This window comes from Populus trichocarpa, chromosome 17, assembly GCF_000002775.5.
Source record: "Populus trichocarpa isolate Nisqually-1 chromosome 17, P.trichocarpa_v4.1, whole genome shotgun sequence".
In the NCBI taxonomy this organism is placed as follows: Eukaryota; Viridiplantae; Streptophyta; class Magnoliopsida; order Malpighiales; family Salicaceae; genus Populus; species Populus trichocarpa.
This window is the reverse complement of record NC_037301.2, coordinates 13,607,057-13,633,734: the sequence shown is the minus strand read 5'-3', so window position 1 is coordinate 13,633,734 and position 26,678 is coordinate 13,607,057. Positions and strand designations below refer to the sequence as shown.

Sequence of the window (26,678 nt, the reverse complement as noted above, 5' to 3'; positions counted from 1 at the left end):
CTTTTGAGTGAGCTGGTGTTATCTATGTATACAAAAAAAAAAAAAAAATCCTCTGACCACCAAGATTGTTAGGGACCATCTACAAAGAGAGGTTAACATGATAATCCAAGGGTGTAATTATATATATATATTTTTTTTAGATTCTCTTGCCTGTAATTAAATGTGTTTTGGTGCTTGGCCCAATAAAAAATGTATAAGTTGCCAAAGGATCTTCACAGTTTAAGCCCATCATCTGGTGTAGTGTATTCTCTGACTATGGCTTCGTGGAATGCTAATTAATTCTCCCTTGGAGTTATAAATAATAGTTTATGTTTCCTACAAGCTACTCTCTCTTTTTATCTATGAAAAATACAGAGTGAAGAGGAAGGAAGGCTAAAAACAGAAGAAGAAACTGCAGAAACTTCTCTAGCCATTGAATGCTCCACCTCCACAAGAGAGGAAATTTGGGACAAAATTAATCTTTGCTTGCTCTTGATCAGGACAGTCATGATCTTAGGGCAATACCATTAGAAAAGTAGAGCGGCCACTAATTCAACTACCATTATAAAATGTAGAGTTTCGTGGGTGAGTTAGATGGGATTTCTTCATTAATTAATTACCACTTTCCTGGTTCTGAACTCTTTTATTTGCTGAATTTTTAATGCAACTGCATGCGTATTGTACAGGGATGACGATGGACCAATCTTGTTATCTGGTTTGGATATATTAATTTCCAACAAATCAGTCTTCGATTTGATCCATTGACGGCTTTTGATATCGTAAGCTAGCTTCTGTCTTTGAGACCTCGAACCCTATCCTTCTGTGAGGCTGCCGGGAACAAGATTTTGACCATCGCGTGTCCTTTTGTTTTGTAAGAAATAACAAACAATTTTCATGCACGGAAACTTCATCATTATTCCTTGACAAGGATTTGAACTGGAAATTCAAATGATAATTAAACTATAAGGATATACTAACATGAAAAACACAAGGACAAGATGCATAACTATCATGAAAAATTTAAAACTCAAGGATAAAATGAATCAGATATAAAACTTTCCCAAACCATATACATGTGATCCCTCAAAGCAGATGGAATATTAGAAAATAATTTAAAATTATTCAAGAAACGTCATATAATAATTTAATAACCAATCTTTCAAGATTATATAGCTGTAGAACGTTATTATATCAATCTTAATAACAACATCTGGTTACTAGAATCTATGTCTTTCTTTCTATTCTTTGAAGATTATTCATTCTGGTTTTATCTTAAGCCTCCATAGTCAAGGCGAAAAACTTCCATGTTGCAACATTTTCCAACACGTGTTTCTTCAATTTTTATACATGTTATGTTGTGTTAAATGCTAATCATCCCTGGATTCTCCTCCATCGTCGTGGACTCCAATATTTCCTACGGAAAATCGTACATATTACCAACTAGTGTCCTTTTCAAACATTAACTCGTCGGTGCCTTTGGTTATAACTTCTGTAAAATCCCAATATTTCTAAATCATTGATTGCTAGTCATCTCATATGTACTCGATTTCATGTTACTTGAACCAAAAGAATGCATAAACCTAAACCTTATTGGTCATTAGGAAGACCCTAAAATTGGGGAAAATAACTTGTTCAAATCCAACCAATTGCATTAATGGTATTCATCAACTAATTTCGTTTACTTTCCGCCACCAAAATACCTACCATTCCAATTTCAGTGTCATTTTTCTTTTATTTGTGAATTTGGGATTTTCAATGGTACCTTTTTGGATCCAATTTGTAAGTGGTCCAGCTTGAACCGTGTCAGCTCAGAACTGTTTAGTTACAAGTAAAGAAAAATTGGATCGATTCAAAATTGCTCCCTTACCAATAAACTTCAAAATGGTCAAATTTGGGTGATTAAAATGTTATAAATCTGTTGAAAATGCCAAACACCATGAAGGGCTAGAAGTCTATAAATAACTCCACAACCCCCTTGGGAGATTGCAAGGCTTCAACACTGAACTACATTTGAGTATACTAGCTATCTCTCAAGCTCTCAGAAAGTTCAGGCTAAATCTCTCTAACTCTTCCACTTATAGGTCTCTTGATTCCCTCTTTACATTTTTAGCATTTGTTTATCAATATGGTTAATATGCAAACTCCAAGATCTCCTCTTCAACGTCCAGCTCATGGAAACCAAATCACTGTCCTTAGCATCGATGGAGGTGGAATAAGAGGCATTATACCAGGAACTATCCTTGCCTTTTTAGAGTCTGAGCTTCAGGTAGAAAAGAAACAGGGCTCTTTTAACACGTATACTAATGCATGTCAAATAGAAATGCAAGATCTGGCATGCTTGTGTTTCTGGGCTCAGAAAAAGAAATTAAGTTGAAAGCATGACCTAAGTTTAGCACTTAATAGTTTCACGTGCATCGGTGTGTATATATAGAATTGTAATGTTCGTTTATTTTGTATCTGTTTTTCTCTGACCCTATGGGGTTGTTATTTTTGCCTCCTTCGGGCTCTAATGTATTTGCTTAAGTTTTATCCCCAGCATGTATCACTGAGTAGTTTTTCTTCTCAAATTTACAGAAGCTGGATGGTGCAGATGCAAGGCTTGCAGACTACTTTGATGTGATTTCAGGGACTAGCACTGGTGGACTCGTGACTGCTATGCTAGCTGCACCGAATAAGCAAAACCGCCCTTTGTTTGCTGCTAAAGACATTAATGAATTCTACCTTGAGAACTGCCCTAAAATATTTCCTCAAGACAGGTAATAAGTAATGCTGATGATAAATTATTTCATTATAACTAATTTTTATTTATCAAGATACTGATTTAAGTACTGTCTGCCAATAGCTCTCCATTTTCTTCAGTTGCAAATCTGGTAAACACTTTGAGAGGGCCAAAGTATGATGGCAACTTCTTGCATAGTATTGTCAAAGAAAAGTTGGGAGATACACGGTTGCACCAGACATTGACAAATATTGTGATCCCAACTTTTGACATCAAGCGCCTCCAGCCAACTATCTTTTCTAGCTATAAGGTGAAGAATAACCCATTAACGGATGCCCTTCTGTCCGATATATGCATTGGAACATCAGCTGCCCCGACTTATCTCCCTGCCCATTATTTTGAAACCAAAGATCCATCAGGCAAAGTTAGAGAATTTAATCTTATTGATGGTGGTGTCGCAGCAAACAATCCAGTATGTTTATGATTTCCTCAGCATCTTGAAATTTCGTAACTTAATATTGCTTACCTAAAGAATCTTATATCATTCATTTCTTTTTGGAATTTGATCAGACTTTAGTTGCCATAAGTGAAGTTTCAAAAGCAATCAATCGGGAGAGTCCTGACTTTTTCCGTATAAACGCAATGGAATATGGCCGATTTCTAGTCCTGTCGTTGGGCACTGGTACGGCAAAATCAGAAGGAAAGTATGACGCAGATGAAGCAGCCAAGTGGGGTATCTTAGGATGGTTGACTAGTGATCATTCTACTCCACTAGTGGATGTGTTTACACAAGCTAGTGGTGACATGGTTGATTTTCATATTTCCACTGTTTTTCAAGCCCTTAACTCTGAAGAAAATTATCTTCGAATTCAGGTGCTTATATATATCATGTGGTGACTATCTAATATATCTATTCATGAAGCAAAAGGAAAATATAACAAACTGAAGAAATCTGACCTTATGATATGCATGAAAAATTAATGCAGGATGATACATTGACTGGAACACTTTCATCTGTGGATGTTGCTACAAAAGAGAATTTGGAGAATCTTGTGAAAGTGGGTGAGGAATTGTTGAAGAAGCAAGTTTCAAGGGTGAATTTGGCTACTGGAGTCTTTGAACCTATCAATAAGATGACTAATGAAGAGGCTCTCAGAAAGTATAAATGAATGAATAATACTCCTTGTTTCATCTTGATTATTCTTTTATTTATTTATTTCTTAAGGTTTTTGTTTTGTTGGTGTAGGATGGCTAAATTACTCTCAAAGGAGAAGCATCTTCGTGCGGCTAAGTCAGCTGTTGGAAATAACATTGGCAGATATAGTTGTACTTAATGGTTTACTTTGTAAAATAGTATTCCAATAAAGATGCCATGCACGTGGAATCCCGATTCATGATTTTTCTTTTTTGCAACCAGAATTTGATTTTTTTTCCATCAAAAGCTGATTTTTAATAGTATTCAGTAATTACCCAGTGTTTCTTAGGGAAAAAAACAAGAACCAATTGATAAAGTTTCTCCTCAGTCAATTTTTAAACAAATCACTCGTATATGGATTTGTATATTCATTAAAAAAAAAAATCTTATTTATGTTCTCTAGGATTTGAATCCTTTAAACTGGGAATAATCCGTTCATCAAATTCATTTTATTATCATCAATACTCAAATCTATTTTATCAAAATAACCTAATTGCTATATTATACGTACTTGAAGTGGTTTTGAAAAAATAACTATTAAAATTTGATCATTGTAAATATTGTAAAAGGGTAACTAAAATTGAAAAAAAATAAATTTCTAGGTCAATACAAAAAGAAATTTTGAGGATCAAATTGAAATAAACTATCATAACCCAATTTTTTATCCTTAGTTTTTATATATATTTCAAAAAAATAAAAAAAATCCCAAAACAAAGTGTCTTTTAAATAATTCTAATCAATTTAAAAAGTCAATTAGCTCTTAAATAAAAAATAAAGTTGAAATTTGAAGTTAAATTAGTTAAAATTGCATAATTTTAGAAAACAAGAACTTGTAAATTGTAAAAAAGCAGAGAAATTAAATATTTTAATTAATTCACTTTGGGATGAAATTAAAAATAAAATCTAAGATTAAATCCTTATTGGAAGATCCAAGCTATATGGTTCTGAATTTGTGCATTTTGATTCTTAATTGATCAATAAATTTTTTATTATTATTATTTGACTCTTGATTTGGTTATCAAATCTAGCCCCAATATTCACTTACCTTTTTCCAGTTTGATCTTTGATTTTGAATTTCTTTAATGAAATCTCTAATTTCTCATAAAACTTAAATATTTATGCAATTAACCCTCTTATTTGATCAAATTAACTTCTAAAAATTATAATTCAACCCTCAGACTTTAATTTCTTCTACTTAGACCTTAAATTAACTTTTTAAAATCAATTTGTCTTTCAATTAAGCCCTCAATAAATTTTAATAAACCTTGAAGAATTCTAATTGAGTCCTTAAGCATTCAATTTTAATTTTTTCTCCTTAAATTGATTTTTCTTTGTTAATAGTGTCGCACATGTGCGGCGTCGCGGCGATCGCCCACCCACACTCATGTGTGTGTCTGGAGCATATGGGAAGACAAGGAATTCTTGTCTTTATATCAGTAAAAAAAAAAGGGAATGGGAGTCGCCACCTAGTTTGTGGTTACTAGGAACCTTAACTGGTCTCAGAGATCAGGTACGGAGACTGATTGCGTAAAGGGAAGGTATTAGCACCCCAAATACGCCCTACCTAAGGTAAGCTGCATTGTTTTATTGTCTGATAAAAATCTAAGGTCTCAAACATGTTGGTCTATCCATGGTTCAAGAAAAGCCCTCCTCAATAAGAAGGTTCTTATCTTATGGGGTAAAACCTAACCGTTCTAATGTCTATAAAAGAACTATTGTTTTAATATCGGGAATATGTTTTACGTGTAAATTCCTACCCCAAATACTAAAAGACAAACAAAATAAAATTTTTGTTGTTTTTGAAATTTTGGCTAATGTTCTTTTGACTTTAATAAACTGGTTATTAAAGCCAAAATGCATGCTAAAACATTGTTTTTTTTTTAAGAAACTAAACCCCATGATTTTTTAGCCTTTGAGACACTTGGCCGTATGCACAAAAACATTTTTTTCTTTTTTTGTTTTCAATTTTTTTATATTTTGGAAGTTTTGACGAAAATCGGGTATTTTAATACTAGATTTGGTATTTTTAACGACATAAAAATATAGTCTGATATTGATAAAAAACAACATAACAAATACGCGAGGAAATTGTAAAAAACCCCAAACAATATTTTTGGAAAGTTTTTCATTTTATTTTAAAAAAAAAGGAGCTGGGCCTGCATTGGCCCAACTACAAGGCTGGCCTCAACCCAGCCGCGTGGGCTGGGCTGATGTTCCAGCCCACCAGACAACGGCTGGTTACTGTGCTGAGCACAGTAACCAGCTAAATATAATTAGGTAGTTACTGTGCTCAGCACAGTAACTACCTAATTATTTCTTTTTTTTTGCTGCAGAACGTGAATCACGTTCTGCATGCAAAAAAAATGAAAACAGGAAAAGATCAAGTAAACAAAAGGTAGCGGGAGTGAGCAGGTTACCTGGAGTGGAAAAGCACGGTTTTGGTCGTCAGCGGTGGTGGAAGGTGGCGGTGACAGCGGCTGTGCTTCTTCTCCGCGGCGCAGCGGCACCAGCGTCTGTGTCTTCTTTTCCTCTCGTCGGTTTGCTCTTCCTATTTTCCCTTCCCTACGCCTATCTCCTCTTCTGGTCTCTATTTTCCCCGTCAACTTTCTGCTCCTTCCTTTTCTCCTTCCTTCCCTCCCTCTGTTCTCTTATCAGCCCTCTCCTCTATTGCTTCATGGCAGTCAGCGGCGGTCAGGTGTGCTGTGGAGGTGGAGAGCAGGCACGGTGGCTGCGGGTGTTGTTCTTCTTCTATTTTTCTGTTTTGTTTTGGGTTTCTCCTCTGTTGATGATCTTGTCTCCTCTTTCCCTCTCTTTTTCCTTTCTTTTTTCTTTCTTCTTCCTCCTCTGTTCTCCCCTGTTTTTTTTTTGTTTCTGTCCCTCTCTCTCTCGGTCTCCCTGTCAATATCTCCCCGGTTTTTTAGTTTCTACGGTTTCGGTCCCTTCTCTTCCCTCTTTTTGTTTCTCTCAGAAAAACTGCTGCTTCCCTCCTTTCGGTCTCTCCTTTCTCTCTCAAAAAAACTGTCGGACTCTCTCTCTCTCTCGATTTCCCTCCTCTTTCTTTTTCAAAACAAAATCCTTCCAGCTCTCCTTTTTCTCCCTAAAAAAAACGTCCCCCCCTTTTGTAATACTTCTCTCCGGTCGTTCCCTGCTTTCTCCCCCCAAAAACTGTTGTTTCTCTTTCGGTTTCTCCTCCCTTGCCCCCTGTTTTGTTTCGGTTTCCCCTCTGTTGCTGCTGTTGGCAGCTGCTGGTGACAAGGCAAAATGACGGTGGCGCAGCTTCCAATGGTGGAGGGAGAGAGAGAGAGAGAGAGATGAGTTAATGTTCTTCTCCCCTATTCTTTTGTTTTTCTGTTCTTTCCTTCTATTCTTTCGTCAGCTCAAGTCTTCCCCTCTCTGTTCGTCTACGCTGTTTTCAAAACAATCTCTGTTCCTCTCTCAAACAATCCCTGCTCCCTTCTCTATTCGGTTCTCATCCTCCCTCTTTCGGCACCCCCTCCTCGGGTATTTATAGGCAGAGGAGGAGAGGGCCACCTTACCCCTGTCATGGCGCAGGGTAAGGTGAGCTGGGGAGTTGCTCGCAGGGCATGGCTCCCCTGACTTTTTTGATCATTGTGGCGTGGTGGCAGGGCCTGTGTTGGCATGGGTCGTTGCCGGGTTTCTTGGGCAAGTGGGGTGGAGAGAGGGAGAAGCAAAACGCAGGGGAAAACAGCTCCTTCTTCCCCTGTTCTCTGCGTGTCCAGGGGAAAAAGAAGGGTTATGGTGCCGTTCAAAACGGCACCGTTTGCTTATTCCTCTTTTTTTTTTTTAAACAGTGCATGAAACGGCGCCGTTTTACCCCAAACGCGCCGTTTCATTTAAAAGGAAATGGCGCCAAAGCGTGTCAAATTTAAAACTGGGCCTTCAATTTGCGCGTGTTTTTCATTTTGGTCCTTGGTCTCGGATTTCTTCAATTAAATCCCTAATTGGCCACCAGACTTCAATATATATGCAATTAAGCCCCTGATTTGACTAAATCAACTCTCAAAAATGATAATTTGACCCCAGAACTTTAATTTATTCCAATTAAAACCCAAATTGACTTAAAAATCAATTTTTCTTGCGATCAAACCCTCCATAAATTCAATTAAACCTTCAATAAAATTTAATTGAGTCCATAAACATCTGATTTGTACATTTCTTCCTCAAATAAAATTTTCTTTATCAATAGGGCTCTCACCGGTCAATGATATACTGTCAAATTTCAATATTTGTATTTTTTAACCTCCTTAACCAATTTTTGACCATTTTCAGGGCGCTCTGGCATCCTCTTTTCACTGCTATTATTTTTATTTTTATTATTATTATTTTTGTATTTTGTGCGGGGACCCAAAAATAGGTTACAACAAATAAAACTTTTATCAGTCGAAAATACACTGTCGAACTTTTTTATTTTTATTTTATATATTTGATATGAAAATTCAGTTGTTGATTATTAAAATGTCTAAATAGATTTGTAACATAATTTTATAACATTTATAATTTTTATTTTATCTTTCAATCACAAAAAATATATACAGACTATTTTGGTATTTTTTAAATTACTTTAAAAATTATAATTTTTTTTAAGCAGAAAGAATTCTTCCAATGAACATCATTACGTTGGTTAAAATAAATAAGAGATACGTTGATAGAAAGATTTATTTAATTTTTTTTTTAAAACAACTATATTTTTAGATTTAGTGACAATATACCATAGAATTTCCTGAGATCTGAAAAAACTTTAGGTCCCTCCTAGCATAGCATGGGCATATATACAACTAGTATAAACTTATTTTATGATAGCTATTTAATATTATGTATATTCCAAAATGCCGAATTTTATTGTAGCCGGGTTGTGGGAAGGTCCTAGGGAAGTGATTGAGGCATCCTTCAAATCTTTTGCAGCAAACGTGTGGGATTTTTTCTTTTTTCTTTTTTCATTTGGGTAAGTTAGCATGGAAAAGTTGAAATTAGACATTTGAATCATACGTAGGTGTTGCTTTTTCCTTACCCAAGCAATTAGAAAACCAGAAGCGAGTTAACCGAAAAGAATAATATATATGGAAAGACTTGCAGTTGAGACTGACTTGTAGTTTAGAATGATTAGGTGATATTGCAACATATCGAATTGATTTTAGGGTTAACAATCAATATAGGTCCAACTTCATTCATCTCCAATGGATTGAAAATATTTCTTTAGTAAATTGCTGCTCTTTCTTGTCAATCAAGCACTTAAGTTGAGTTAATATGCTTTAATTAAAATAAAATAAAATATTATTTTAAAATACGTGAAATTCAATTCATAAAAGGCTGCGACGTGTCACCTAATAAAAAATATATATATAAAAAAATTGATGATGTATTACTAGAATAATAGTCAAAATTAATATGCTAGTTCAAACAAAAACCTAAATTAATCTTTTTGAATGGTATTGTTAGATTGAATCATAAATTTACAAGTTAATTTTATAAACAAAAAGTCGTTGTGAGAATGGTGGAGATCTTAAGAAATATTCAATCAATTCATTATATATTCCCATTCTTCTTAAGATTAAAATATAATAATAGAAAATAATATCTTGATAATAATATAGACTCTCTCCTCTTGATTCAAATACAATTGATTGTGTGTGTGTGTATATATATGGGATTGAATTCCAAATAATTTATGTTATTTCGTTGATCTTCGAAACATCAATCTACGTCAATTTCTTGTGCAAGATTGATCAAACTTCACAAATTAAGGAAGCTTAAGCACGGCAGTTATGATCATATCAAGACAATTGAAGACTTTGCTTAAGATTAATTATTGTATTCGATCCATTGAAACTTAGGCATGGTATGTACGGAATTTGGGAAGATGTTCTATAGGCCAACAAAATGAATGGAAGGTGACGGTGTATAATGAAAAAGTCGCAATGATCAAATTGATAATCACACGCACATTCTAAGTGTGATAATCAAATTAATTTTCCTTAAATGCATTATTAATATATTCATGGCTAAGACACGTGTCATGAAGCAGCCATTGCATATATTGATGACGAAGGGGAAGCCAAACTGGTCCCAATTACTGTGGAACATTGGCACCACCATTGCCAAACTGGTCCTTTGTTCTCTAGGCTCAGTGTCACACACACAAAGCTATTAAAAATCCGAGCTCCTATCCTAGAAGGTGATTTCAATGGTATATAGCTTGGAAACGAGCAATTCAGCTTTGTCCGCTTTTCTGCTTCCCTAGACCTTTTTATCTATCCCTTTTACACGTATATATATATGAACCTCTTTTAAGGCCGTTTGTGTCATGTTTTAGATTGCGGGAAGGTATATATTAAAAGCTAATATATCTCGGAATTATCCTTCAATATTATCGTGGATTATTGAACTGAAACGTTTCCTTTCGAAAATTATAAATCGATAACTTTGCCTCAATGACTTTTTCCATCCATGAAATTGTCTCTTCTCTTGTTGCTAACTTCTGCAAAACCCCAGTTGATGTAATTGATTACTTCTTATGTCATAACTCCTCACTTCCTAATCAACCAACAATTTACTTTTACCCTTTGACCCAATTTGTAAGTTGTCTAACTTGAATCGTGTCAGCTAAGAACTGTGTAGCGATAAGTACAGAAAAATTCGGATCCATTCAAAATTGTTCCCCATCCAAGAAACTTCAAGATGGTCAAATTTGGTATGTAAATTCTTAGGAATTTTTTAAGAACTCCAAAAAAAATCATGACGGACAGAAGTCTATAAATACCTCCACATCTCCTTTGGGAGATTGCAAGGTTTTAACACTTGAATACATTTGAGTACAAGCTATCTCTCAAGCTCTCCGAAAGTTTAAGCTAAACCCTCTCAACTCTATCTTCTACTTCTTGGACTCTTTACATTTTTAGCATTTGTTTATCAATATGGCGAACATGCAAACTCCATCATCACCTCCTCAACCTCCAACACATGTAAACCAAATCACCATTCTTAGCATCGATGGAGGTGGAATAAGAGGAATTATACCAGGAACTATCCTTGCCTTTCTAGAGTCTGAGCTTCAGGTAGACAAGAAAACCGGGCTCTTTCAGCACGTATGCTAATGCATGTCAAATAGGCATGCAAGATATTGCATTCTTTTTCATCATCATATATACTAAAACAGAAAAAGAAATTAAGTTGAATGCCTGAAGTAAGGTTAACACTTAATAGTTTTACATGCATCTGTGTATATATGTAGAAATGTAATGTTAGTTTATTTTTCACACACTGAAAGTTTTATCTCCTGTATGTATCATTGAGTAATTTCTTTTTGTTCAAATTTACAGAAGCTGGATGGTGCAGATGCAAGGCTTGCAGACTACTTCGATGTGATTTCAGGGACTAGCACTGGTGGCCTCGTGACGGCTATGCTAGCTGCACCGAATAAGCAAAACCGCCCTTTGTTTGCTGCTAAAGACATCAATGACTTCTACCTTGAGAACTGCCCTAAAATATTTCCTCAAGACAGGTGATAATTAATTCTGATGATGAATTATTGCATTACAACTGATTTTTATCCATGAAGATACTAATTTAACTAGTGTGTGCTAATAGCTCTCCGTTTGCCTCGGCTGCAAATCTTGTCAAGACATTGAGAGGGCCAAAATATGATGGGAAATTCTTGCATAGCATTGTCAAGGAAAAGTTGGGAAATACACAGTTGCACCAGACTTTGACAAATATTGTGATCCCAACTTTTGACATCAAGCGCCTCCAGCCAACTATCTTTTCTACCTATCAGTTGAAGAATAACCCATCAACGGATGCCCTTTTGTCTGATATCTGCATTGGAACTTCAGCTGCTCCGACTTATCTCCCTGCCTATTATTTTGAAACCAAAGATCCATCAGGCAAAGTTAGAGAATTCAATCTTATTGATGGTGGTGTGGCAGCAAACAATCCAGTATGTTTATGATTTATCAATCTTCGAACGCATCTTGAGCTTGTATAACTAAAGAATCTTATATCATTCATTTCTTTTGTAATTTGATCAGACTTTAGTTGCCATCAGTGAAGTTTCAAAAGCAATCAATCAGGAGGGACCTGACTCCTTCCGCATGAACCCGATGGAATATGGCCGATTTCTAGTCCTGTCCCTGGGCACTGGTACAGCAAAATCAGAAGAAAAGTATGATGCAGAAGAAGCAGCTAAATGGGGTCTCTTGGGATGGTTGACTAGTGATCATTCTACTCCATTAGTGGATGTTTTCACACAAGCTAGTGCTGACATGGTTGATTTTCATATTTCTACTGTTTTTCAAGCCCTTAACTCCGAGGAAAATTATCTTCGAATTCAGGTGCTTATTTATCATGCTAATTCAGGTGCTTCATTATTTATTCATGAAGCAAAGTGGGGAAATCTAACCTTATAACACGTGTGAAAAATCAATGCAGGATGACACACTGACCGGAACACTTTCATCTGTGGATGTTGCCACGAAAGAGAATTTGGAGAATCTTGTGAAAGTGGGCGAGGAATTGTTGAAGAAGCCAGTTTCAAGGGTGAATTTGGCTACTGGAGTCTTTGAACCTATCAATAAGATGACCAATGAAGAGGCTCTCAGAAAGTATAAATGAATGAATAATACTCTTTGTTTCATCTTGATTATTCTTTTATTCTTTTATTTATTTATTAAGTTTTTGTTTTGTTGGTGTAGGTTGGCTAAATTACTCTCGAGGGAGAAGCATCTTCGTGAGGCTAAGTCAGCTGTTGGAAATTAAAGCTACTACTCCAAAATGGACATGATTCATAAATAATTTGACTATTCATTTGTTGTTTTATTATTGAAAATTAAATTATTAGAGGCAAATAAAATTTGGAAGAACTAATTTTTCACTTTGTAAGATAGTCTTCAAATAAAGATGCTATGCACATAGTATCCAAGATTTGTAATTTTTTTTTTCCTACACATGCAATGCAATTGTTTCATACCTTGAATATATTGAATCATAGAATTCAACCAGACTTTAAATATTTTCTTTTCCCAGCAAAAGCTTATATTCATTTCTTGGATTGATTATGTTAATATTATTTAGTAATTACCTAGTTTTTCTTTTAATTTTCACAACTGATTTCATGGTAATCTTAAAAAATTTCACGGTAAAAAAACATATATCTGACATCTTATTATTAGACGGAAAAAATCTACTTTAAGGAGTCATCACCTAATATTACGGTCACTAAAAATCCTAACTAGTTAACAGAGATTCTATGGTACGAAACTGGTTACGCAAAAAAAAAAATATAATTCTTAGCAAATATATCTTAATTCTTAGCAAAACATTTTTTAACAAGAAGAAACATAATATATCTTAATTCTTAGCAAATAAAATATGAAAAAATTAAATAAAATTTTAAAGAATAGAATAAAAAAATATTATAATTTTTTTTTAAAAAATAATCTCATAAAAAAATTCGAATCAAACCAATTAACTCATCAAATCTAAATTAAGAATGGTGGAGAACAGAACACTGTTACATAATATACTATTATTTTCCATGGCTAATTGTTTACTTTGTTGTATTTTTTTATGTGAGGATGTGACAGTTTAAAATAATGTTATAATATGTCATCCAAGACATTACAAAAATAATTGTATTCAAACTAAAATACTGCTACTTGTTGGAGTGGATTTTGGTTATGTATAATACAATACTGCTACTTGTTGGAGTGACTTCATTTTACTTAGATAAGTCTGTGTGCGTAAAACTGAATTCATATAAAGTTACCTATCTCTTAATTGGCATGATTACTTGTACTCATTTTTTTCTTTCCTGTTTGTTCCTTCGAAGGTGATAGACCTTAAACACAATCAAGTAATTTCAAGAATACAGAGAAGCGCACTTGAAGGTCTAGCTTCTACGGTTAATCGTGTGACTTGTTCCGCCCCCGTCCCGGGTTCGACCCTCTATGCGCACACTTGTCACCCCTGCGGTGCCTTACATGCTCCTAGGCTTGCAGGATGTCCAGTGGGCCGTGGGGAATAGTCGTGGTGCGCGTAAACTGGCCCGGACACCCCACGTAAATAAAAAAAAAAAAAGAATATGGAGAAGCAGCTAAGGCAAAAACTAGGAGCTTCAGAAGTTGAGACAATATTGTTATCCACAGCTGGTGACATGTTCGGTATTGGAAGCAACGACTAACTCTGTACCTTTCACCACAAAGTTCCACTGTGCTTCAATCCTACTCCAAAAAAGAGTATGTCAAGATGGTTATTGGCAACATAACAACAGTGATCCAAGTAATTAACATGTTAACACCATATGGATTAATTCTTTATTTCATTTTCTGATCTGATCTGATGATGACGACGAGAAATCTGGATGTCTGTATCTGCAGATTGGTTCTAAATGGCAATATTAGAATTGCTCGAAACAATCACCCTCCCCTTTACTCTTGAAAATCAACGCAAACACGGAAATTATTTGTAGTCAATGTGCCTACAAGCCCGCATTCCTCTCATTTCTCCATTTTCATCATGAAGCACAAAAACCTTCTCCATTTTATCAATCTTTTTCTACCCCATTTTATCAAAAAACTAAAACTTCTCTTACCCCCAAGATTTTGAGGGACTATCTACAAAGAGAGGTTGACGTGATGATCCAAGGGTGTAATTATATATTATTATTTTTTTCAGATTGTCTTGCCTGTAATTAAATGTGTTTTGGTGCTTGGCCCAATAAGGAATGTATAAGTTGCCAAGGGATCTACACAGTTTAAGCCCATCATCTGGTGGAGTGTATTCTCTGGACTTGGAGTGCATTTCTTTCCTATGGCTTATTGGGAATGTTAATTAATTCTCACTTAGAGTCATAAATTACTGAAAAACTAAACCACGTGGCATTTTCCCTCTAGCGTCACTATGAATTGTAGCAGTGTGATTAATTTTTTTTTTATCATTAAATTTTTTTTATTTAATTCTTTTATTATAAAATTGATCTGATTTATTAAAGGAGGATAAATTTTAAAAACAGGAGACTAGAGTGAAAAACACAATAAACTTTGATGGTGTTTTTAAAATTAGCATGAAAAGTTAATTTTAATTCCCCTAAAAACTACTTTTCTCTTTGTGTCCAGTGAAAATACAATGAGTTACTTTCTTCTTTTTAATTACTGATAAATTTGGTGCCAATAAGTATAATATAAAAGTTTAATAGTTTTTTTTTTCTTAAAGAAAATTTCTTTTTAAATGCAAGAGTAATTCCTTTACTTATTTCAAACCTAGTTTATTTCTACTCAATAACATTTACAATTTATTTTATTGCGAATAAATATATTTATAAATTGATTTGACCTAAAAATGGAAATATAATTGGATAAGGGACATATTTACCCCTCAACTATCATGTGATTCTCAACTGGGTCATTAAGCAAAAATAATTCCCAATTGGATCACCATTTATCAAACATTACCGAATTAATTCATGTCTTATAGCTAGAATTAATTGAGTGATGCCCAGATGATGGGCCCAATTGGAAGTTGTTGTTGTTCGCGTAGCCAATTCAGTAATAGGTACTACTTGGGGGACAAATCAGTAAGTATAAGTCAAACAAACACAGACTTTGACAATTGATTTTTCTTAATACCAAGATTTGTCTAAAGAAATGTAACTGCACTGACATGAACGCGAGTTTTTCAAAAAACGAAAACCAAAAAGAATTCCAAAGACACACACACATATATTAGCATGCCTAAATCAACAACAAATAAGAACATACGTATTATATTATATAGGAAGGAAATTTCCTTGCATGCTCTTGTTCTCGACAGCCATGAACTTGGGGCAATACCATTAGAAAAGTAGAGCCACCATTTCAGCTACCATTAAAAAATTTAGAGTTACGCGGCTAAGTTTGATGGATTTTTTTCATTAATTACTCACCACTTTCCTAGATTTGAACTTTTTTATTTGTTTGAAAGTAAAAGGGTTGAAGACATGTGTAGTATTTTTCTTTGGCTTATCATAATGTGATTTAACTTATTAAATGTGATTTTAATAATAATTTTATATTAAAATCTTTAACAACGTACATGCATGTCAAATTTATATAATCCTCGAGATCCCTAGTCAAGTTTTCTCAAGTATTTTGGCTTCGACATTAATTGTGCAAGTTTCTCCTCGGGATGTGGTGTCAAGGAATTAAGTTCACGATATGCATGAAATTTTATGAGTATTAACGTGACGTGGTCATGTAAAGGAAAATTAAAGACTATGCTGTTTGATTTCCAAATCCAAAAGTTTTGAATGTTCTTAGCAAATAATATTCCTTGCATAACTCTCTGCTTCAACTTGAGCATTAATCTTTTGTTAATTGGTCTCTATTCGACGGTCAGTTAACATTATCTTCAAGCACAGCCGGTCTAACTTAGAACAGCCATTAACTTAATTAGAAGAAACAAAAGAAGTACTGGGCAACACGAAAACCTCATAGAACAAATTGTATCATGATGCTAAGAAATTAGCCAAAAATGTGCTGAAGGACAAAAGAAAACACCAAACAATATTGCAATTAATTATACTACTTAAAGATTTCGAAAGTATTTTTGTATCTATCCTAGAAAAGCAATTTAGATTTAATTTCCAACAAAGCAGTTTTCGATTTGATTCTCTACGGTCTTTGATACCGTAAGTTAGCGTCTTCTTCTTTGAGACCTCAAACCCTATCCTTCTGTGAGGCTGCTGGGAACAATATTTTGCCCATCGCGTGTCCTCTTGTCTTGAAAAAATTAACAAACAATTTTCATGCATGGAAATTAACTTCATGCTTGTGTGATATGTGGTGATGAAACAAACAGCCAGGTACTGAATATTCAGGTATAATTATTCCTTGAAAAGGAATTGAACTGGAAATTCAAATGATAATCAATGTCATAAAAAAAACAATAAGGATATACTAACATGAAAAACACAAGGATTTAGATGACATGTATATATCAAAATATTCAATAATTTTAATTGAAAGTATTTTTTATTAAAATATACAAATTATGAAAAGCTCTTAGGTGACATGTATATATCTGCGACAAAAAAAAAATTACTTTTAATGTTCAAGAATCTTATTTTTGTTTAAAAACTTGGTTATTTAGGAAGTCTTTTTGGTCCTTTTATTTTTATAAAAATTACAATTTAGTTTTTATGATAAATAACATTTGCAATCAGATCTCTATATTATTACTTTTCATTTGGGTAAATCAGCATGTAGAAATGTAGAAATCACTACAAAATTTAACAATTTTATCAACAATAAATTCTATGGGTGTTTGTATTACTACTATCTATCATTAATTATTTTATTGACAGATTCATAAATAAAAATTATCTATAAAATTTTTTTGTTTCATTCCATCAATAATTTCATTCTTTAGTTTCAGTGGCATTTTCCTTATCCATGCAATTAGAAAAACAAATGCTAGTTAACTAGAAAGAATAATATATGTTGCGAGACTTGCAGTTGAGACTTGAGACTACACGTGAATTGTAGTTTAGAATGATTAGGTTTGATGCAACATAGTGGCATGATTGATAGAAATCCCATTGGATTGAAAATATTTCTTTATTAGATTGATGCGATTTCTTGTTAACCAAGCACATTGAAATCATATGCTTTCATTCAAGCCCTAAATAATGAATCAAATGTCCGACTTCAAAATATATGAATTTCAATTCGTAAAAGGCGACGGTCTCATACAATAGAAAAACTAATATTAAAAAATTAATTGAAGCCACTATATCTTGCAATATTTTTTATCATGATATTACAACCTAGTTGACCAAGAGATCATAAATTTAAATATCACTATCTCAATTCTAATTAATAAAAATTAACTATAATGTAATGTGTGTTTGTATAAATTTTAAATCCAAAAAGCTATTAAGTTGATTAAATTCTTTATTATTAACAGGCAGTTATGATCCTATCAAGACAATTGAAGACTGCGCTTAAGATTACTTATTGTTTTGAATCCATTGAAATCACCTTTTAGGCACGGTGTGTATGGAAGTTCAGAAAATGTTGAATAGACGCAAACAAAATGAAGCTTGGAAGGTGACGATGTAATGAAAAGTCGAAATGGGCAAATTGATAATCACACGCACATTCTAAGTGTGATCATCCAATTAATTCTCCTTGAATGCAATATTATATTAATGGTTTTGTTTGATCGGTCATCGGCTAAGACACGTATCATGAAGCTTGGTCCTTTGTTCTTTAGGTTCATTCACCCACAAAGCTATTAAAAATCTGAGGTCCTATATCCTTAAAGGTGATTTCAATGATATAGTAAACCTCGACAAAGTAAATTCATCAAAAAAAAGTTCCTTTGGAAAATCATAAAGTTTGCCTAACTGCTTTTTCTTACATGAATTCGTCGGTGCCTTTGGTTATAACTTTTGCAAAATCCCATTTTGATGGTAACAGGAGTTGTTTCTTCGAAAATAGTTGCTTGAACTCGTGAACCAAAAGAAAGCATTAAACTAAACCTTAATGGCCATTAGGAATCAAATTGGGGGAAAAAAATGTTCAAATCCAACCAGTTGCACTAATGATCTTCATCAACTAACTTATTTAACTTTGTGCTTGCAAAATACCTACCATTCTAATTTTAGTGTCTGCTTTCTTTGATTTGAGGATTTGGAATGTTCAATTGTACCCTTGGACCCAATTTGTAAGTGGTCCCCCTTGAACCGTGTCAGCTAAGAACTGTTCGTGATAAGTACAGATAAGTTGGATCCATTCAAAATTGTTCCTGGCGCATCCAGGAAACTACAGGATGGTCAAATTTGGGTGAATAAGTCTTGGGAATTTGTTGAAAATTCAAAACACCATGAAAGGTTAGAGGTCTATAAATACCTCAGCATCCCCCTTTGGCAGATTGCAAGGTTACAACACTTAACTACATTTGAGTATACTAGCGATCTCTCATCAAGCTCCCAGAAAGTTTACGCTAAAACTCTTCAACTCTTCCACTTACTAGGTCTCTTGATTCCCTCATTACATTTTCAGCACTTGTTTTTTAATATGGCTAACATGCAAACTCCAAGATCTCCCCTTCAACTTCCAACTCGTGGAAACCAGATCACTGTTCTTAGCATCGATGGAGGTGGAATAAGAGGCATTATACCAGGAACTATCCTTGCCTTTTTAGAGTCTGAGCTTCAGGTAGAAAAGAAAACGGGCTCTTTTAGCACGTATACTAATGCATGTCAAATAGACATGCAAGATCTTGCGTGCTTTTGTGTTTTCGGGTTCATGATCATATATAATAATAAAAAATTAAGTTGAATGCATGCCGTAAGTTTAACACTAAATATATAGTTTTACATGCATAATGTGTATATATATAGGATTGTAATGCATGGTCGTTTATTTTTCACACACGCAGTTTTATCTCTTGTTTGTATCACTGATTAGCTTTTCTATTCAAATTTACAGAAGCTGGATGGTGCAGATGCAAGGCTTGCGGATTACTTTGATGTGATTTCAGGGACTAGCACTGGCGGCCTCGTGACGGCTATGCTAGCTGCACCGAATAAGCAAAACCGCCCTTTGTTTGCTGCTAAAGACATCAATGACTTCTACCTTGAGAACTGCCCTAAAATATTTCCTCAAGACAGGTAATAATTAATGCTGATGATGAATTATAGCATTACAACTGATTTTCATCCATGAAGATACTAATTTAAGTATTTTCTGCCAATAGCTCTAAATTTGCCTCGGCTGCAAATCTGGTAAAGACTCTGAGAGGACCAAAGTATGATGGCAAATTCTTGCATAGTATTGTCAAGGAAAAGTTGGGAGATACATGGTTGCACCAGACATTGACAAATATTGTGATCCCTACTTTTGACATCAAGCGCCTCCAGCCAACTATCTTTTCTAGCTATAATGTGAAGAATAACCCATCAACGGATGCCCTTTTGTCTGATATCTGCATTGGAACTTCAGCTGCCCCGACTTATCTTCCTGCCCATTATTTTGAAACCAAGGATCCATCGGGCAAAGTTAGAGATTTCAATCTTATTGATGGTGGTGTGGCAGCAAACAATCCAGTATGTTTATGATTTATCAATCTTCAAACACTTATTGACCTTCTATTAATAAAGAATCTTATATCATTCATTTCTTTTGTTCAGACTTTAGTTGCCATCAGTGTGTAGCAATTGTCAACATTTTTGTCAACCTTTCTCCAACCACCATGACTTTTGTCATTGTAGTAGTTGGTTCTGCACATGGGTTGCTGTCAATGCTTCTCCATTCACCTATAAAGAGAGAGACGGGAGAGAGTGCAGTAGAGGAAGAGTGCAGTGTGTGTGCAGAGGAAGAAGAGAGAGTGCAACTGTGAGAGTGAAAGAGTGCAGATTTGAGAGAAACACCGAGTGTAAGAGTAAAACACTGGGTTTTGTGGGATTGTACTGGGTTGAGTTGAGTGTTTGTATCATTCCTCCAATAATATACAATCTGTTGCCTCCGTGGACGTACCCGGTTTTGGGGAACCACGTAAATCTGTTTGTTTGTGTTTTATTTGTGTTTGCTTTCGGTCCAGTATGCACAACAAATTGGTATCAGAGCATTAGGGAAGCTAGAACACTGAAAAAACACGTTTTTCAGCTCTCTGTTCAAAGTTGCAGAATTTTCAAAGTTCTCAGATCTTGCTTTTGACCAGCTGCGGAGATTCCTCTCGTCCATACGAGTCCGGCGATATAAAGATCGTCGAAATCGGAGTTGAAACGAGCCCTGTAGAGCTCGCCGAAGTTTCGCCGGAAATCTGCCGGAAAAACCAGTCATTGCCGGAATTCTCGCCTGAGAAGACAGCCACGTCATCCGACACGAAGGCGCTGAGTCATCATCCACGTCATCACAGAGGGTCCACATCGCCCTGTCATCAGACACGTCATCAGCCATGTCATCTAACAGTAAGAGAATATTCTCTTGACAGAATAAGAATATTCCGTTACCAGTAAGAGAATATTCCCGTGACAGAATATTCTTTATCAAAGACAGAATATTCCTTCCCTGAGTCAACTCGGTCAGATTGGTTTTTTGGCCAACTCAGTGATTTTTTGACCCGTTTTTGGCCGAGTCAAGCTTGTTCCTAGCATTTTCAACCATTCCGGACGCAACCGTGGTATCCGTTTTGTGAAACAGCACACTGAAGTTACTGTTTTGGCTCTTTTGAGCACAAAAGTGCGTGTTTTAACAAGTTCGGGATTCCATTTGTAATCCAAAGACGTCCTAATGGCTGATATTCCAGAAGAAAAATCAGCGGGGAATGCTAGTATACCTCCACAATACATCCCGGTATCGAATACCAAATTTGAGGTGGAGAAGTTTGATGGGAAAGGTAATTTTGGCATGTGGAAATGTGAAGTCATGGATATGCTTGTCCAAATGAATTTAGATTTCACTCTAGAAGATAAACCAGAGGATCTGGATGATAAAAGCTGGGAAAGGATAAATCGGTTGGCTTGCAGTTCTATCCGACTTTGTCTTGTAAAGGATCAGAAGTACGCCTTTTCAGAACAAAACTTTGCAAAGGAATTATGGCAAGCACTGGAGGACAAGTTTATGAAGAAGAGTATAGAGAATCGTCTCTACTTGAAGAAAAGGATCTTCCGGTTTCAGCACAAGAAAGGTACTTCTATGAATGAGCATCTGAATGATTTCAATAAAATGATAGCTGATTTGAAGAATTTAGATGTGGAAATTGATGATGAAGATAAAGCTTTGTTGTTATTGAATTCACTGCCTGACACATATGAACATCTCGTCACCACTTTACTATATGGTAAAGAAAAGATTAAATTCATTGATGTGTCCAATGCTTTGGTGAACAATGAGTACCGGAAGAAGGACCAGATTGTTCACAAGGAGTCAACGTCAGAAGCATTGACAGTTAGAGGCAGAACAAACCCCAGAAGATTTCGAGGGCGAGGGAGATCTCGCTCAAAATCCAGAGGAGAATCATCAAACAGACGATATCTTGCAAAAGATGAGTGTGCCTTTTGTCACAAAAAAGGGCACTGGAAGAAAGATTGTCCAATCAAGGGCAACAAGGAAAAAGATGAACCAACTGTGAACGTTGCACGAGATGAGGATGAACAAGACTCTGCATTCATGGTCTCATCACCAGAAAACCATTCTGGTGAATGGGTTCTTGATTCTGCATGTTCCTATCACATGTGCCCTAACAAGCACTTATTCTCGAGACTCGAGGAGTTCGATGGAGGAGGTGTGTTGATGGGTAATGATGATGTGAGTGAGATCAAAGGGATTGGGACTATCCATCTGAAGATGCATAATGGGGTAGTCAAGACACTAACAGATGTACGGTATGTACCTGACTTGAAGAAAAATCTCTTCTCACTTGGAGTCCTAGAATCCAGTGGTTATAAGATTATCATGCATGGTGGAGTCCTGAAAGCAATCCGTGGTGCATTAGTTGTCTTAAGAGGCACGAGGATAAGAAACTTATATTTCCTGGATGGATCTACAGTTACTGGTACAACAGCTGTTTCCAAAAGTATAGAAGATGATGAAGCAGATAATTCCAGACTTTGGCACATGCGCTTAGGGCATGCTGGTGAAAAGGCTTTGCAAGGATTAGTCAAGCAAGGTCTATTAAAAGGCGCCAAGACTGGGAAGCATGGGTTCTGTGAGCATTGTGTTCTTGGAAAACAGACAAGGGTCAAGTTTGGCACTGCAGTACACAACACAAAAGGGATCCTAGATTATGTTCACACAGACGTATGGGGACCTTCAAAGAATGAATCTCTTGGAGGTAATCGTTGGTTTGTTACTTTTATTGATGATTTCTCAAGACGAGTATGGGTGTACATGATGAAACACAAGGATGAGGTCCTTGATATCTTTCTGAAATGGAAGAAAATGGTGGAGACTCAAACTGGAAGGAGGGTTAAGACTCTTCGGTCAGATAATGGTGGTGAGTACACTTCAGATCCTTTCTTTGAAGTTTGTCAGGATGAAGGGATCAAGCGACATTTTACTGTTCGCAAAACACCACAACAGAATGGAGTAGCGGAACGCATGAACCGCACATTGGTGGAGAAAGTCCGATGTATGCTATCACATTCGGGACTAAGCAAAGTGTTTTGGGGTGAGGCATTAAGTTATGCTCGTCATATTGTTAATCGGTTACCTTCAGCAGCATTAAATGGAAGAACCCCCTTAGAGGTATGGTCAGGCTCTCCTGCAAATGATTATGACTCTATGCGTATATTTGGTTGCTCAGCATATTATCATGTTACTGAGTCCAAGCTAGATCCTAGAGCCAAGAAAGCTATATTTTTGGGCTTTAGTGGAGGAGTAAAAGGCTACAGACTCTGGTGTTCTGAATCAAAGAAAGTGATCTTGAGTAGAGATGTCACTTTTGATGAGTCTGGCATGTTACAGCAAGAGAAATCACAGGAGAAGGAAAAACAGTCTGGTGATGCACAACAGGTGGAGTTGGAGACTTCAGTCATTCCTATAAAGACTGTTCAGACAATCCCTACTGAAGGAGATTCAGATGAAAGTTCAGATGAAGAGGATGCAACAACTCCAGCAACCACACAACAAGAATCCATTGCAACGAGTAAACCGAAAAGAGTTATCAAGAAACCTGCTCGGTATTGTAACATGGTGGCTTATGCACTTCCGGTGATTGATGATGGAATCCCCTACACCTACAAAGAAGCAGTACAGAGTGTAGAAAGTGCAAAATGGAAAGAGGCAATGGATGAAGAGATGAAATCTCTCCACAAGAATCAGACTTGGGATTTGGTACAACTCCCTAAAGGAAAGAAGACAATTGGTTGCAAGTGGGTATATGCTAAGAAGGAAGGTAATCCTGGAAAAGACAACATCCGATTCAAAGCGAGATTGGTAGCAAAAGGCTATGCTCAGAAGGAGGGGATAGATTATAATGAGGTATTCTCTCCAGTTGTTAAGCATTCATCAATCCGTATTCTACTAGCCTTAGTTGCACAGTTTGATTTGGAGTTAGCCCAACTTGATGTGAAAACTGCCTTCCTACATGGAGATTTGGAAGAGGAAATTTACATGTCTCAGCCAGATGGTTTCAAAGTCACTGGAAAAGAGAATTGGGCTTGTAAACTGAAGAAGTCATTGTATGGATTGAAACAATCTCCTCGCCAGTGGTATAAGCGATTTGATAAGTTCATGGCAGAACATGGATACACACGGAGTCAGTTTGATCACTGTGTATATTTTCGCAAACTTCTTGATGGTTCTTTCATCTATTTGCTCTTATATGTGGATGATATGTTGATCGCATCGAAGAGCAAGGTGGAGATTGATAGACTGAAAGCTCAACTGAGAACTGAGTTTGAAATGAAGGACCTTGGAGAAGCTAAGAAGATTCTTGGCATGGAGATTCAGAGAGACAGAAGAAAAGGCACAGTCTGTTTGACACAGACCCAATACTTGAAGAAAATTCTACAGAGATTTGGGGTAGATGGTAAGACCAAGCCTGTAAGCACACCTTTAGCTTCTCATTTTAAGCTAAGTGCTTCAATGTCTCCACGCACAGAGGAAGAGCGCAAGCATATGGCTCAAATTCCTTATGCAAATGCAGTTGGTGCATTAATGTATGCAATGGTTTGTACAAGACCAGATATTTCACATGCTGTCAGTATGGTGAGCAGGTATATGCATGATCCGGGAAAGGGTCACTGGCAGGCAGTTAAGTGGATTCTACGGTACATTCATGGCACAACTGATATTGGTTTGAAGTTTGAGAGGGATGATAGACTCGGGCAAAATTTAGTTGGTTATGTGGACTCGGACTATGCTGGTGACTTAGACAAGCGTCGTTCCACAACAGGCTATGTGTTTACACTTGCTAAAGGGCCTGTAAGTTGGAGGTCAACGTTACAATCAACAGTAGCTTTGTCAACAACTGAGGCAGAGTACATGGCAGTAACGGAAGCTTTCAAGGAAGCTATTTGGTTACATGGGTTGATTGAAGATTTGGGAATTGTTCAAGAGCACGTGGATGTCCATTGTGATAGTCAAAGTGCTATTTGTCTTGCAAAGAATCAGGTCCATCATTCCCGCACCAAGCACATCGATGTTCGATTTCATTTTGTTCGAGAAATTGTGGATGAAGGGGATATTCTGCTACAGAAGATTGGTACCGCAGATAATCCAGCTGACATGCTCACAAAATGTATCTCAGGGATCAAGTTCCAACATTGTTTGGACTTGGTCAACATCTCTCGGTGTTGAGCACCTTCAGGGTGCAGCGCCATATGGCGCATCAGAGGCAGCATTGATTGATCACGAGGATTGAATGGAAAAATCTTGCCAAGGTGGAGATTTGTAGCAATTGTCAACATTTTTGTCAACCTTTCTCCAACCACCATGACTTTTGTCATTGTAGTAGTTGGTTCTGCACATGGGTTGCTGTCAATGCTTCTCCATTCACCTATAAAGAGAGAGACGGGAGAGAGTGCAGTAGAGGAAGAGTGCAGTGTGTGTGCAGAGGAAGAAGAGAGAGTGCAACTGTGAGAGTGAAAGAGTGCAGATTTGAGAGAAACACCGAGTGTAAGAGTAAAACACTGGGTTTTGTGGGATTGTACTGGGTTGAGTTGAGTGTTTGTATCATTCCTCCAATAATATACAATCTGTTGCCTCCGTGGACGTACCCGGTTTTGGGGAACCACGTAAATCTGTTTGTTTGTGTTTTATTTGTGTTTGCTTTCGGTCCAGTATGCACAACACAGTGAAGTTTCAAAAGCAATCAATCGGGAGGGACCTGACTCCTACCGCATGAACCCCATGGAATATGGCCGATTTCTAGTCCTGTCCCTGGGCACTGGTACAGCAAAATCAGAAGAAAAGTATGATGCAGAAGAAGCAGCTAAATGGGGTCTCTTGGGATGGTTGACTAGTGATCATTCTACTCCATTAGTGGATGTTTTCACACAAGCTAGTGCTGACATGGTTGATTTTCATATTTCCACTGTTTTTCAAGCCCTCAACTCTGAGGAAAATTATCTTCGAATTCAGGTGCTTATTTATCATGCTAATTCAGGTGCTTAATTATTTATTCATGAAGCAAAGTGGGGAAATCTAACCTTATAATACGTGTGAAAAATTAATGCAGGATGACACATTGACCGGCACACTTTCATCTGTGGATGTTGCCACAAAAGAGAATTTGGAGAATCTTGTGAAAGTGGGCGAGGAATTGTTGAAGAAGCCAGTTTCAAGGGTGAATTTGGCTACCGGAGTCTTTGAACCTATCAATAAGATGACCAATGAAGAGGCTCTCAGAAAGTATAAATGAATGAATAATACTCTTTGTTTCATCTTGATTATTCTTTTATTCTTTTATTTATTTCTTAAGTTTTGTTTTGTTGGTGTAGGTTGGCTAAATTACTCTCGAGGGAGAAGCATCTTCGTGAGGCTAAGTCAGCTGTTGGAAATTAAAGCTACCACTCCAAAATGGACATGATTCATAATAATTTGGCTATTCATTTGTTGTTTTATTGTTGAAAATTAAATTATTAGAGGCAAATAAAATTTGGAAGAACTAATTTTTCACTTTGTAAGATAGTCTTCAAATAAAGATGCTATGCACATAGTATCCAAGATTTGTAATTTTTTTTTATTTTTTTTTTCTACACATTCAATGTAATTGTTTCATACCTTGAATATATTGAATCATAGAATTCAACCAGACTTTAAATATTTTCTTTTCCCAGCAAAA

The 26,678-nt window shown here is 36.0% G+C and overlaps 4 protein-coding genes and 1 long non-coding RNA gene across 12 annotated transcripts in view; 4 read left to right on the top strand and 1 right to left on the bottom strand.

Moving 5' to 3' along the window:
• Positions 1–1,953: 1,953 nt before the first annotated feature.
• LOC18106603 (patatin-like protein 2) lies at positions 1,954–26,678 on the top strand. Of its 5 annotated transcripts, none has more exons than XR_008057787.1 (6): positions 1,954–2,245; positions 2,554–2,735; positions 2,822–3,170; positions 3,269–3,571; positions 3,685–3,923; positions 12,582–12,937. XR_008057787.1 is itself a non-coding variant. In XM_052448630.1 (6 exons), the coding sequence occupies exons 1-6, from the start codon at positions 2,105–2,107 to the stop codon at positions 26,396–26,398; spliced, it is 1,212 nt and encodes a 403-aa protein (XP_052304590.1). In that variant the 5' UTR covers positions 1,954–2,104; the 3' UTR covers positions 26,399–26,678. The 5 variants fall into 5 exon arrangements, 4 of the variants coding, with proteins under 4 accessions (XP_052304590.1, XP_024444379.2, XP_052304589.1 ...); XM_052448630.1 differs by lacking the exon at positions 12,582–12,937 and adding an exon at positions 26,335–26,678 and having other exon boundaries at positions 3,685–3,857; XM_024588611.2 differs by lacking the exon at positions 12,582–12,937 and adding an exon at positions 3,945–4,097 and having other exon boundaries at positions 3,685–3,857.
• Positions 11,841–26,678, bottom strand: part of LOC127904516 (uncharacterized) — a 48,489-nt gene continuing 33,651 nt past the window's right edge. For both annotated transcript variants that reach the window (XR_008057788.1, XR_008057789.1), the window contains exons 2-3: positions 25,722–26,043; positions 11,841–11,987 (exon numbers count right to left, since the gene is read on the bottom strand). This is a non-coding gene — a long non-coding RNA (uncharacterized LOC127904516). The remainder of the gene's footprint in view (positions 11,988–25,721; positions 26,044–26,678) is intronic.
• The window catches only part of LOC112324710 (patatin-like protein 2), a 41,970-nt gene continuing 34,104 nt past the window's right edge, over positions 18,813–26,678 (top strand). For 2 of the 3 annotated variants that reach the window (XM_052448635.1, XM_052448634.1), the window contains exon 1: positions 18,822–18,920. The gene's annotated coding sequence lies outside the window, so the exon portion shown is untranslated. Of the gene's footprint in view, positions 18,921–26,678 lie in introns of all 3 variants that reach the window. The other variant, XM_052448636.1, reaches the window with a different exon arrangement.
• Positions 18,822–26,678, top strand: part of LOC18106604 (patatin-like protein 2) — a 50,446-nt gene continuing 42,589 nt past the window's right edge. Inside the window, exon 1 of the mRNA XM_006372474.3 lies at positions 18,822–18,920. The gene's annotated coding sequence lies outside the window, so the exon portion shown is untranslated. The remainder of the gene's footprint in view (positions 18,921–26,678) is intronic.
• LOC18108740 (patatin-like protein 2) lies at positions 18,927–20,448 on the top strand. Its single transcript, XM_052448637.1, has 4 exons — positions 18,927–19,105; positions 19,379–19,560; positions 19,647–19,995; positions 20,080–20,448. Exons 1-4 carry the CDS (start codon positions 18,965–18,967, stop codon positions 20,101–20,103), a joined length of 696 nt encoding a protein of 231 aa, XP_052304597.1. The 5' UTR covers positions 18,927–18,964; the 3' UTR covers positions 20,104–20,448.